The 12253-nt window shown below is 43.2% G+C and overlaps 1 protein-coding gene across 1 annotated transcript; it reads left to right on the forward strand.

Moving 5' to 3' along the window:
• Window positions 1–8244: 8244 nt before the first annotated feature.
• On the forward strand, window positions 8245–11899 carry LOC125540040 (oryzain alpha chain). Its single transcript, XM_048703612.2, has 5 exons — window positions 8245–8796; window positions 9752–9987; window positions 10079–10219; window positions 10922–11371; window positions 11500–11899. Exons 1-5 carry the CDS (start codon window positions 8343–8345, stop codon window positions 11602–11604), a joined length of 1386 nt encoding a protein of 461 aa, XP_048559569.2. The 5' UTR covers window positions 8245–8342; the 3' UTR covers window positions 11605–11899.
• The last annotated feature ends 354 nt before the right edge of the window (window positions 11900–12253 follow it).

A 12253-nucleotide genomic window follows, 5' to 3' on the forward strand; every position in this document is an offset into this window, starting at 1 on the left:
TCTTACAATTAGCCAAATATATACTGTCGGTATCGTCCAAACAATGCGTGCATGCGCGGTATCCCTTGTTTGTCTGTCCTGAAAGGTTGCTGAGAGCAGGCCAATCATTGATGGTCACGAACAGCAATGCCTTTAGGTCAAATTCTTCCCCCATGTGCTCATCCCACGCACGTACACCTTTTCCATTCCACAGTTGTAAGAGTTCTTCAACTAATGGCCTTAGGTACACATCAATGTCGTTGTCGGGTTGCTTAGGGCCTTGGATGAGCACTGGCATCATAATGAACTTCCGCTTCATGCACAACCAAGGAGGAAGGTTATACAAACATAGAGTCACAGGACAGGTGCTATGGTTGCTGCTCTGCTCCCCAAAAGGATTAATGCCATCTGCGCTTAGACCAGACCATACGTTCCTTGCATCATCTGCAAACTCCTTCCCGTACTTTCTTTCGATTTTTCTCCACTACGACCCGTCAGCGGGTACTCTCAACTTTCCGTCTTTCTTACAGTCTTCTCTGTGCCATCGCATCGCCTTGGCATGCTCTTTGTTTTGGAACAAATGTTTCAACCATGGTATTATAGGAGCATACCACATCACCTTGGCAGGAATCTTCTTCCTGGGGCGCTCACCCTCGACATCACCAGGGTCATCGCGGCTGATCTTATAGCGCAATGCACCGCATACCGGGCAAGCGTTCAAATCCTCGTACTCACCGCGGTAGAGGATGCAATCATTAGGGCATGCATGTATCTTCTGCACTTCTAACCCTAGAGGGCAGACAGCCTTCTTTGTTGCGTACGTACCCTCGGGCAATTCGTTGTCCTTTGGAAGCATATCCTTTATCATTACCAGCAACTTTCCAAATCCCTTGTCAGATACACCATTCTCTGCCTTCCATTGCAGCAATTCCAGTGTGGTGCCCAGCTTTTTCTTGTCACCTACGCAATTCGGGTACAACAATTTTTTGTGATCCTCTAACATGCGTTGCAACTTCTTCTTCTCCAAATCACTTGCGCAGTTTCTCTTTGCATCGGCAATGGCCCGACCTAGATCATCAACGGGCTCATCCGATGCCTCTTCTTCAGCTTCTTCCCGCATTGCCGGCTCAGCTTCTTCCCGCATTACCGGCTCAGCTTCTTCCCTCATTGTTGTATCATCGTATTCAGGGAACCCATGGCCAGGATAGCTGTCGCCGTCCTCTTCTTCTTCATTGTCTTCCATCATAACCCCTCTTTCTCCATGCTTGGTCCAAACATTATAGTGGGGCATGAAACCGGACTCAAACAGGTGGACGTGAATGGTTCTTGACGTAGAGTAATTATGACCATTCTTACAGCCAGCACATGGACAAGGCATAAAACCATCCGCTCGCTTGTTTGCCTCAGCCGCAAGCAGAAAAGTGCGCACGCCATTAATGAACTCGGGAGAGCATCGGTCATCGTACATCCATTGCCGGCTCATCTTCAATACACAACACCGAAAACATCAAATTAATACAATACATAAAGTTCATACATAAAGATCATACAACACTTAAATGCAACAAACAAATAACTCTCTAGCTAAAGAATTTAAATGCAACAACAAATGCGATCAAGATCGCAACTAAGGTAACAATTAATCCAACAACATAATGATACCAAGCCTCACTATGAATGGCATATTTTCTAATCTTTCTAATCTTCAAGCGCATTTTCTCCATCTTAATCTTGTGATCATCGACGACATCGGCAACATGCAACTCCAATTCCATCTTCTCCCCCTCAATTCTTTTCAATTTTTCCTTCAAATCCTTGTTTTCTCTTTCAACTAAATTTAACCTCTCGACAATAGGGTCGGTTGGAATTTCCGGTTCAACTACCTCCTACATACAAATATCTATGTCAACTTGATGGGCATAATTTGTCATAAACAGGAAATGCAATGAATAGTTTTAAAAGAGAATATACCACATCCGAATCATAACCCGGACGAGGGCCGACGGGGACGGATATCAAAACCATGGCACTATGTATAACAAACAACGTATGGGTAAGATAATTATACGAGTAACTATATATCCAAATCACACAAACATCAATTTTTTATATAAAACTTCATGAACAAGAGGCTCACCACAAGGTGGTGCCGGCGACGGGACGTTGCGAGCGATCGACGGTGGTTACGACGGAGATTTAGAAGGTACTAAGTAAACCACACCTACATATGCAAACTAAGTGTTATTTTTGACCTCAAATTGCATATAAATCAAATACTAGCACATATATATAATTCCTCCCAAATTACTAAACTCAAAAATCAATCACTATATAAAGCATTGCACGAGCTAATCTAGCAATGAGAGATGAAAGGAAAAAGTTGCTAACCTTTGTGATCATTTGAACGGATGGGGGCCTTCAAATCTTGACAAATTTTGGGCAAAACGTGTGATGAGCTTGAGAGGAAGAGGGAAAAGAACAGAGAGGAGAGGGGAAAGGGGAAGAACAGAGCGAGCTCGGGTGGACGAAGGGTCTATGTAGGACGACCTTTAATACCGGTTCGTGATACGACCCGGTACTAAAGGTGCTGGAGGGGCCCCGGACTGACAACATCCTGCCACCACTCACTTTAGTACCGGTTCGTGGCACGAACCGGTGCTAAAGGTTCGCCACGAACCGGTACTAATGAGAGCGGCCGGCTAGCCGTTGGAACCGGCACTAATGCACACATTAGTGCCGGCTCAAATTCAAACCGGCACTAATGTGCTTCACGTTTGACCCTTTTTCTACTAGTGAACGGCAGGGGCGAGGAATGCTTCACCTGGACCTGCTGCCCACTCCATAGGTTGTACCTGTTGCGATGATAGCTAACAGCTATTGCCTGTGGCTTTTGCAACACCAATCTGGAAACCTGCCTCATGGTAATAAATATAGCTCAGCTCTCCATGTGGTTATCAACATGGCTATGACATTATGTTAGTAACTAGTGCAAGTTAATTGCAATTCTCTAACATGTTATGTGTTGTTGCTTGATGAACAGGGCCATGCCAGAGGAAAAGGCACCGAAAACACCACGAGAACACATGGATTGCTGTTTGGCGGCTTGATATATTCTCGGTGAAAATATGGAAACACATAAGCTTACAAAAAAAAGTGTGGTAAACATCGGCGTCTCATGGATATGCAACCATGAATTCAATAAAAAATACATAAGACTAACTGCTTATCGACAATGAAGCATACAAGCGGGACACCATTATAGGAGAATACACAGACGGAATACATATAATTAAAATAATATGCTATGATAATACATGACATGATTAGATATGATTAAATGATATGCTAGGAGAATGCACAAGGTGAATAGATATAATCAAAACAATATACTAGGTGCAATCCATTTAAAATAGTGCTCTTAACTCAACGTGTATTTGAGTATTATGTTTTGAGGTTCTACAAAGGTAATACCAATTGAATGCCACTGTTTCTATCAAGACAAATGATGAGGCACATGGAGGAAAACAACAAAGGTGATACCAATTGAATGACACTGTTTCTGTCAACCCAAATGATGAAGCACATGGAGGAAAAGAACAAAATGTTATATTGGAGTAATCTACCTTTAGAACAGTTTTGTATTAAGAAAATTATAATAAATATTGGTGGGAAGAGAGTAATTTAAAGAAAAAATACAAAAAATTGCTTTTACATGGTGAGCCATAGACTCCAGTGCCCACTGTCTTCATTTATCATGCATGAAGAATCTTAACAACAACACAATAATTGTAATACAAGAGTTATACCAAAAAATTATCATGTTCTTTTGAACCTAGTTATTTGCCTACAATGATTTTCTATATTTTGGTTGTGAAGCTAATATAGTGGTGAATTAGATCGAAGAATGACTGGGGGAGGAGAATATAAGTGGCAGAGTAAAAGTGGTAACTATGACTCTTGTCGTTTGAGAATAGATAACATCTTAAAATGTGTGCAGCTATTTTTTTTTCTAAGGCTAGATATTGATGTATAAAAAATAACTTAGATTGATTAAGATCATTTTATCCACTACAGTTTTACCTCTGTGATTCCATATGGTATGTATAATTTGTATAATCTTAGATAAAAAGTTACTATAGTTGCAAGAACATAAAAAAGCCTAGCTGCACAAATTCGCGGGTCCTTCACTGCTTTGCTATGTAACAAAATCTTAAATTACTAATTAGTGCATGACATGAAAACCAATTTTGTAACACACAAGAGAATTAAGCTCATAATTCAAGATCACTTTTTTGGCATGACTCAACTAGAACAATCAAATCATCACTTGCTAATGTGTCCATTTTCCATGGTACACTTCAGAAATGTGTGATGAAAAAGCTTTCTTACAAAGTGCGTGACCACACTAAGGATGACACTATTTAAGAGTTTGCGGGGTTCTTAGAGAAGGAAAAAAAATATGATAGAATGCCAATAGACTCACTATTCTTGATTGTAGGGTCTTAGGATTTGAGATATTGGAGGTATACCAAAAATTAGATATGATGTTCTTCAATACACTTCAAGCTTAGTGTTGTAACTTTAGTTCATCATCGAGTTTTCCCATGTACAAGAGATTGCTATTTGGTATGGAGTCTCGAGGCATAAGGCCTGAGATCATCACCGGTTCTTTGGCATACTATGCGCAGAAGTATATCCTAGGACTCAGTAGGTACATCAACATGGGAACAGTGCCCCTGGCTGGTACTCTTTCTGATGTAGAAGAACTTACTTGAGGAGATCGATAGACTATTGCCAGTTCAAAAGGGTTTGGTACCTATGAAACTTTCGCTCGGCGTGCTTAGCTAGCTCCTCTTGCATTTCCAACTTAGAGAAACGCGTTGGCATGCAACTTGACCAGGCCAGTCTAGAAGATCTGCTGCTGCCAAATTACTCTTATACCATAGAAAACATTGTACAATTTCAAGTCCGTGCACAGGATTCTTGAGCACTTTTTGGCAATGGACCAAGCCAACGGCGGTTGCTCCCCGTGCATGGATGATATGATACCAATCACTGATGTTGCACCGCATGTCAATGAAACCTCGGAAATTCCAAGTATCTGCTTTACCGTTCTTGATCTGTAGCACAACTTGTTGCTGGTACAATCTCTTGCTTCAGAGTTTGTACTAGTAGCTCACACGTTCCCAACAGTTTTGTACGCCGGCCGCGAACAACTAACCCCAAAAGTCAGAATACAGCCCACCTACGTTTCACGAAAGTGAAGGATTATAATCTACTTCCTCCATTTCTAAATATAAGTCTTTTTAGAAATTTTAATATAAACTATATAGGGATGTATGTAGACGTAGTTTAAAATATAAATTCATTCATTTTGCTCCATATCTAGTTTATATTGGAATCACTAAAAAGACTTATACTCCCTTCGTTCCAAATTATTCGTCGTGGTTTTAGTTCAAAATTGAACTAAAATTATGACCAGTAACTTGGAACGGAGGGAGCAATTATAACCGAGCTATAGTAGTATTCTTGGTGAGGTGGAGGGAAGTGTCTCACTGCGTGCATGAAGCGTGCCATACAGAATTTGGACCGGATCATGCAACACGGAAGCGCGGAGCTCACTGCAAACGTCATACCACTATCCCACTGGATGAAACGCAGATACTGGTAGTAGCTTCGCCTGGCGTGGCCAACGTTTTACCTCATCGGGCCAAAAAATTTACAGACCTATTGGACGGCCAGGATCGTCCTGGTGGAGCAGAGCACACACGCAATAGCCAAGCTCCAAGTCAACACATCCACGTTACGACCAATTTTCTACTCAATATTCGGACGGAACAGTGCGCCAGTGATCTTATCCAACCTCGAAACCATGTCAAATCCTGATATATTTTTTTGCGGAGATGTCAAATCCTGAATTAATTAGTTGAACGAATCAAGAAGTATAAGGATGCTCAATCCCGTCGATAATCGTGCGCCCGCGAGGAGCACGGCCCGACTAAACAAGCGACGGGGAATAGTCGCTCGTGTCGCCCAGAAGATGAGCACGCTGCACATGTGCACGTTGTGATGAACCACAGCGTGGGAGTCGTCAGACCAGCAGCAGAGTCGCGCGGGGATAAGCCATCCATCCAGCACGGGGATCTGGGATCTCTTCCCAATTCCCATCATCTCCCACACCCAACCACCGACGGACCTACACCAGATTCCGGGAGGTCCCCTCCCCCGCCATGGGACTGGAGTAGGTTGGTTGGCTACGTCGCCTTGTGATTGGTCGGCTCTCCTCCATCCACTTAGCCGCCTTCTCTTCCATACCTTCGCTTCTGAATTTCTCGCCTTGCAACGGGCCATAGGGGCCATACGGTCACAGACGGGGGACGGCGTCCGACCTTGTAGAGTTTGATGTCTACAAGAAACAACCTCTAGCCGCGTTTGAATGCGAGGTAAGGCCCTCTAATTAATCCCTCTAGAAAATGACATGCATCCGTTTAGTAAGTATCTATACCAACATAAAAAGATTCAAAAAGGCAGATTCAATTAATCTCGGCTATCAAATCATGTCAATCCAACGATCTAGACTGCTTCAATGTCGAGCGCTCAACATGTTAAGTGTGCGGTTAATTTCATGCCAAATATAGTGCTAATCACATAATAATATGCAAATAATATCCTACTTAATATCTACCACTTAATATACTTCCAAATTAACGTGTATTGCATGTACACATTGACTAGTTATAAAGGAAACTGATTCATCTATATCTCAACGAGCTATTTTTTTCTCAAGTCTTAATCAAAATTTTTAAATAAGATTTCTTTTCAAACAAGAAAAGTGTATCTTAGTTTAGTATGGAGTATATTCATTGTTTTTGAGATAGCTCACTTTCGATGCCGAATAATTATCTTAGTTTAGTACTCCCTCCGTTCCTAAATATAAGTTTTCTTATATAGATTTCACTACAGACTACATACGAAACAAAAATGAGTGAATCTATACTTTAAATATGTCTATATACATCTGTATGTAGTTTGTAGTGGAATGTCTAAAAAGACTTATATTTACGAACCGATTTACGAACCGATGGAGTATAAAATAAAATAAAATAAGTGACCATAATTCTTTGTGCATGAGCAAAATGTTCGATCCACTCATGAGGAAATCCTGGGAAATTCCGCAGAGAGGTGGCAACTCTGTTAAGTGCAAGAAACGACTTCTAGGGACATTGAATGTGAGAAGTATCACCATGTCACTCTAGAAAATGACATGCACATGATTAAGTAAAAAAATCACGTGAATTCTTGCACTTTGATCATGTCTTCGTCAAATCGGCACTAGTGAGCCTATCCCACTTCCCACAATCACCAATCACCACCATGCCTTGCGCTATGTTGCTTCCTTCTTTTCGCCACCCTTGCCTACACCCTCCTCTCCTGTCTATAATGGCTACCATGGAATCTATCCATTGCTACTCATCACGCCGTCTCGGCTCTCACGTGGTTACCACAATTGAGGGAGGGAGAAAAACCACTACGTAATGAGAACAATTGCGTCCCAAAATTTAATGTCGATGAAGTGCGAGGAAACTGCCTGAAGTTTCACCAGGTGGCACATATGTTTTTAAGGAGAAGACAATTTATTCATGAAAAGTGCAGCATTGTTACAATTAACGATAAATAAAGTCCAGAAGCCCATTCTCGCGTCCACGGTGCTATATTGTGGTTCTAACAGGAAAATTCAGAAAGGCACTTACTAACTAAGAATGATGGTTTACACATCAACATTGAGTAACCCATCTTCTTTTTCTTTCTTGGCGAGCAATAAACTACCGCAGCTCAAAGAAGAAGAAAAACCCACAAGTAAATTAAAACCCACCGGAGTCGAATTCTTCCACCTTCCACCCCCTACCACCATCCTTCTCATGTCCAATCCTCGATCCACACGGCACCTTATCTTCAACATAAACAAACCCAACAAATAGCCCATTATTTTAGTAAAACAGAGCATTTATTTATAATAAACCATTTCACATGAACACGTCAAAAGAGTTATCCCTAAAAAAAAACCAACCTGTCGACGTCCGTGACACCTTCACCATCCCAACAAAAGAAATGTTTCAGAAAAATCCCAACAAAAAATAATCCCACCGGAAGGGAGGGAAATATCCGATTGGTCCAGCGGACTTAAGAGGGAGAAAACAAAACGATTGGGAGAATCTGGGCCCACCACTCCCCCGTCTCCCCTCCTATAAAGCGACCTCCGATACCATCGTCCATGGAGAACAAAAGCAAGAAGTCTGCTACCCAATCCCATCTACTACCCCCCATCTCTCTTCCTGCTCCGTGGTGTACTTGTGGTCTCGAGGATGAGGAGCTCCATGGCCCTCTTGGCGGCGGCGCTGCTGCTGCTGGTGTCGCTGGCGGCGGCGGCGGACATGTCGATCGTGTCGTACGGGGAGCGGAGCGAGGAGGAGGTGCGGCGGATGTACGCCGAGTGGATGTCCGAGCACCGCAGGACGTACAACGCCATCGGCGAGGAGGAGCGCCGCTTCGAGGTCTTCAGGGACAACCTCCGCTACATCGACCAGCACAACGCCGCCGCCGACGCCGGGCTCCACTCCTTCCGCCTCGGCCTCAACCGCTTCGCCGACCTCACCAACGAGGAGTACCGCAGCACGTACCTGGGCGCCCGGACCAAGCCGGACCGGGAGCTGAAGCTCAGCGCCAGGTACCAGGCCGACGACAACGAGGAGCTGCCGGAGACCGTCGACTGGAGGAAGAAGGGGGCCGTTGCTGCCATCAAGGACCAGGGCGGCTGCGGTAAGCATCCTCGGCTGATCTGCTGCTGCTGCTTCTATTTTGTTTCCTTTTTACAGTAAAAATTGTCTTCTTGCATATTATCGGTAGATACCATCTGTTTCAAGTGAAGATTCTTGCGACTGGTATATTCCAATCTGTTGCGTAAATTAGGAATTTTGTTGGTCAACGTGCCATGGTTCAGTATACACATGAACAGAAAGCAGGGGAACTTGCAATAATTCGTGCTGTTGAGAGGCTTCACCTAAACGATTTGTACAGTGAAAAGGGGGATCTCTGATTCTAAGTTAGGCATATAAGGTCAGATAGTAAAATAAAAGTCTGCTAAATTAAAATTTATTTTGGTAGGATGTCTTAGTTATTCTGTAGTATGTTATAGAGTCAATTCAGTTTTCAGCAACTGGGACACCTTATTTTCAGTATCTGGTTCTGTCAGAACTTGTCACTTGCTAAATTCAGTGGTAGTACTGATTGATTTGCTACTGTAATATGGAGGTTCAGTAGAGCTCTGTTAGCATGATCTTCATGAGTTTGGATAGGAGTATTTTGGAAGTAGGTTCATTGAACATGGACACTAAGTTAGTACTGATATTATTTCACATGATTCCATTAGGCTGTTGGAGTATGCAATAGAGGAAAATTATAAAGTAGTGGCGGTCGTTGTCTAGTTGATAAGCTGGCGGACCCATTTGTCCTGTTATTTGTTGGATGGTCTCACCATCCCCCTCTACTATTAGTTGATATGATTACATTAGGCCCTTGGGTACACATCTCCCTCACGACTCTTTGAAAGTTTCGCCGTCTGATTGGTAGCAGGTCTTCACCTGCAATTTCAAGAAATTTGTAGTACTATGTACTGTTGCTCTGTTACTACTTGCCACTTGTATAAGTGCATTGAACTTCAACTAAAATCGTGACACAAAGATACCAGAATCTGATATTTGTTTGTCTTTTCCAGGGAGCTGCTGGGCTTTCTCAGCAATAGCAGCTGTTGAAGGCATCAACCAGATTGTTACGGGCGACATGATCCCTCTGTCCGAGCAAGAGCTTGTTGACTGTGACACTTCATACAACGAGGGATGCAATGGAGGTCTGATGGACTATGCGTTTGAGTTCATCATTAACAATGGCGGTATCGACTCTGAGGAGGACTACCCCTACAAGGAGAGGGACAACCGTTGCGATGCTAACAAGGTATCATCCGTCTTCGTAGTTCTCTTCTGAATTTTAAGAATGTGCATCATACTGATATTCTGTTCCATTCGTGTTTGGGGGGAATTTGCAGAAAAATGCGAAGGTTGTTACCATTGATGGGTACGAGGATGTGCCCGTGAACAGTGAGAAGAGTCTGCAGAAGGCAGTTGCAAACCAGCCCATCAGTGTTGCGATTGAGGCTGGTGGCAGGGCATTCCAGCTCTACAAATCGGTGAGCTTCTTTAACATCACTGTTCTGCAGTAGGTTTGATGAATGAGTAGGCGCCAAAAGGTTATGGTACCTCCTTATTTCCAAAATAGATAGGTATCATTCTGATTGAGAGAGCTTGGGGACATTTTCTCTTAATGGTATGAATATGTTATACTCTGTTAGGCCCACACACCTAACTTCTATTATCGTCTCCTTCACTAAAATAATTTTGTTGTTGTCCTCACCTCAGTTGCAATCTGCAACTACTACCCCACTATGATTAACTTGGACGCAGCCTGACTCTTGCATGCTTTGACATCATCCATATAATTTGCACCTTTTCTAATCTTCTAGAGTATCATTTCTATGCGCTCATCATGCCTATGTGTCCCTGCTTTAGGAAGCACTTTTAGTGCACGGGTCACTTTTATGTGTTCACATCTATAACATATTGGATTAAGTGTTCTGAGCTATCACCCACTTCTGCTGGAAATCAACAAAGTAGAACATCAGATACTGAAGATGTTTAAACCCTTTTCGCTACTCATTTTGATCAAACAGTAGGGAAATGCAGACTGCGAAAATAACCAAATAGCATCTTCAGATAAAACTGTTGTCAATTAGTAAAACTCCTCAACGAGGTGTAACTAGCATTTTTGAAATCGATGAGTTTGACCTTTCAGAAGCATTCGATTTACTGATTATCATTTCCTATTCTCTTAGGGTATCTTCACTGGAACCTGTGGAACAGCACTTGACCATGGTGTCGCCGCCGTTGGTTATGGTACAGAGAACGGCAAGGACTACTGGCTCGTCAGGAACTCCTGGGGTACCGTCTGGGGAGAGGATGGTTACATCCGGATGGAGCGTAATATCAAGGCATCCAGTGGCAAATGTGGTATTGCCGTTGAGCCTTCCTACCCGACGAAGACGGGCGAGAACCCCCCTAACCCCGGCCCAACTCCACCATCTCCCGCCCCACCGTCTTCCGTCTGTGACAGCTACAACGAGTGCCCCGCGAGCACGACCTGCTGCTGCATCTACGAGTACGGCAAGGAGTGCTTCGCCTGGGGCTGTTGCCCACTCGAGGGTGCTACCTGCTGCGATGATCACTACAGCTGCTGCCCTCATAACTATCCCATCTGCAACACCCAGCAGGGAACCTGCCTTGCGGTAATAGCTCAGACCATTTCATAATGTTCTCTTCAATTAATGTGGTTAAGATGTCATGTAGATCACTAGCAAGTTAACTAGGAGTCTTACGTATCTGATTCTAATTGGTTCTGTTGATTCATGAACAGGCCAAGGACAGCCCACTGTCAGTGAAGGCTCAGAGGCGTACCCTGGCCAAGCCTATCGGTGCTTTCTCTGTCATTGCAACTGACGGCAAGAAAAGTAGCGCGTAAACATTTGCATCACCACAATCCTACAGCCAACGGCCATGGTGGTTAACTTCTGCAAATGATCACCTGGTGACCCACGATAGAAGGCGCAGCATGGCAATAGCTGTGCTCTCAAGTATCTTCTTTATAGTAGATGCTCCTGTACATAATCCTAAAATCGGGTTCGGTTGTTCACAGAACCGCCACATTTGCTTTTGCATATGTATATGTAAATTCAGCACATTCCCAGGCAGTTTGGGGCTGCTATTGTTATATGGAATTCATCAAGAAACAAGATAAGCAGATTTCTTGTGTATCATGCTTATGTTGCATGCTGGTCATTTACTTGGCTTTGAATTTTTTTTATTTTTTATTTTTGAAAATAAGAAGGTGGCGCGTGGCCGACCTTATATTTCAAAAGAGTCATAAGCCTGAGGAAGTACAGTTACATGACTTGTGAAGTGCACCCAGGTGCAAGGCAACAAGCAGCCTTGAAAGAAAAAGAGAAGGAAGAAAGAGAAGAATCAAAGTCTAGCCATTAGAGCATCTCCAATAGATGGTTCAAATGTAAAAGTACCTAACTTTTGGACCGTCTGGGTCAAAAAACGCTGCTCCAACAGACGGTCCATATGCAAAAAAAATTGGACTGCGGCCTCCTCGTGATGTAAAATAC

Source organism: Triticum urartu, chromosome 2A, assembly GCF_056163025.1.
Source record: "Triticum urartu cultivar PI428250 chromosome 2A, HENAU_Tu73, whole genome shotgun sequence".
Lineage (NCBI taxonomy): Eukaryota > Viridiplantae > Streptophyta > Magnoliopsida > Poales > Poaceae > Triticum > Triticum urartu.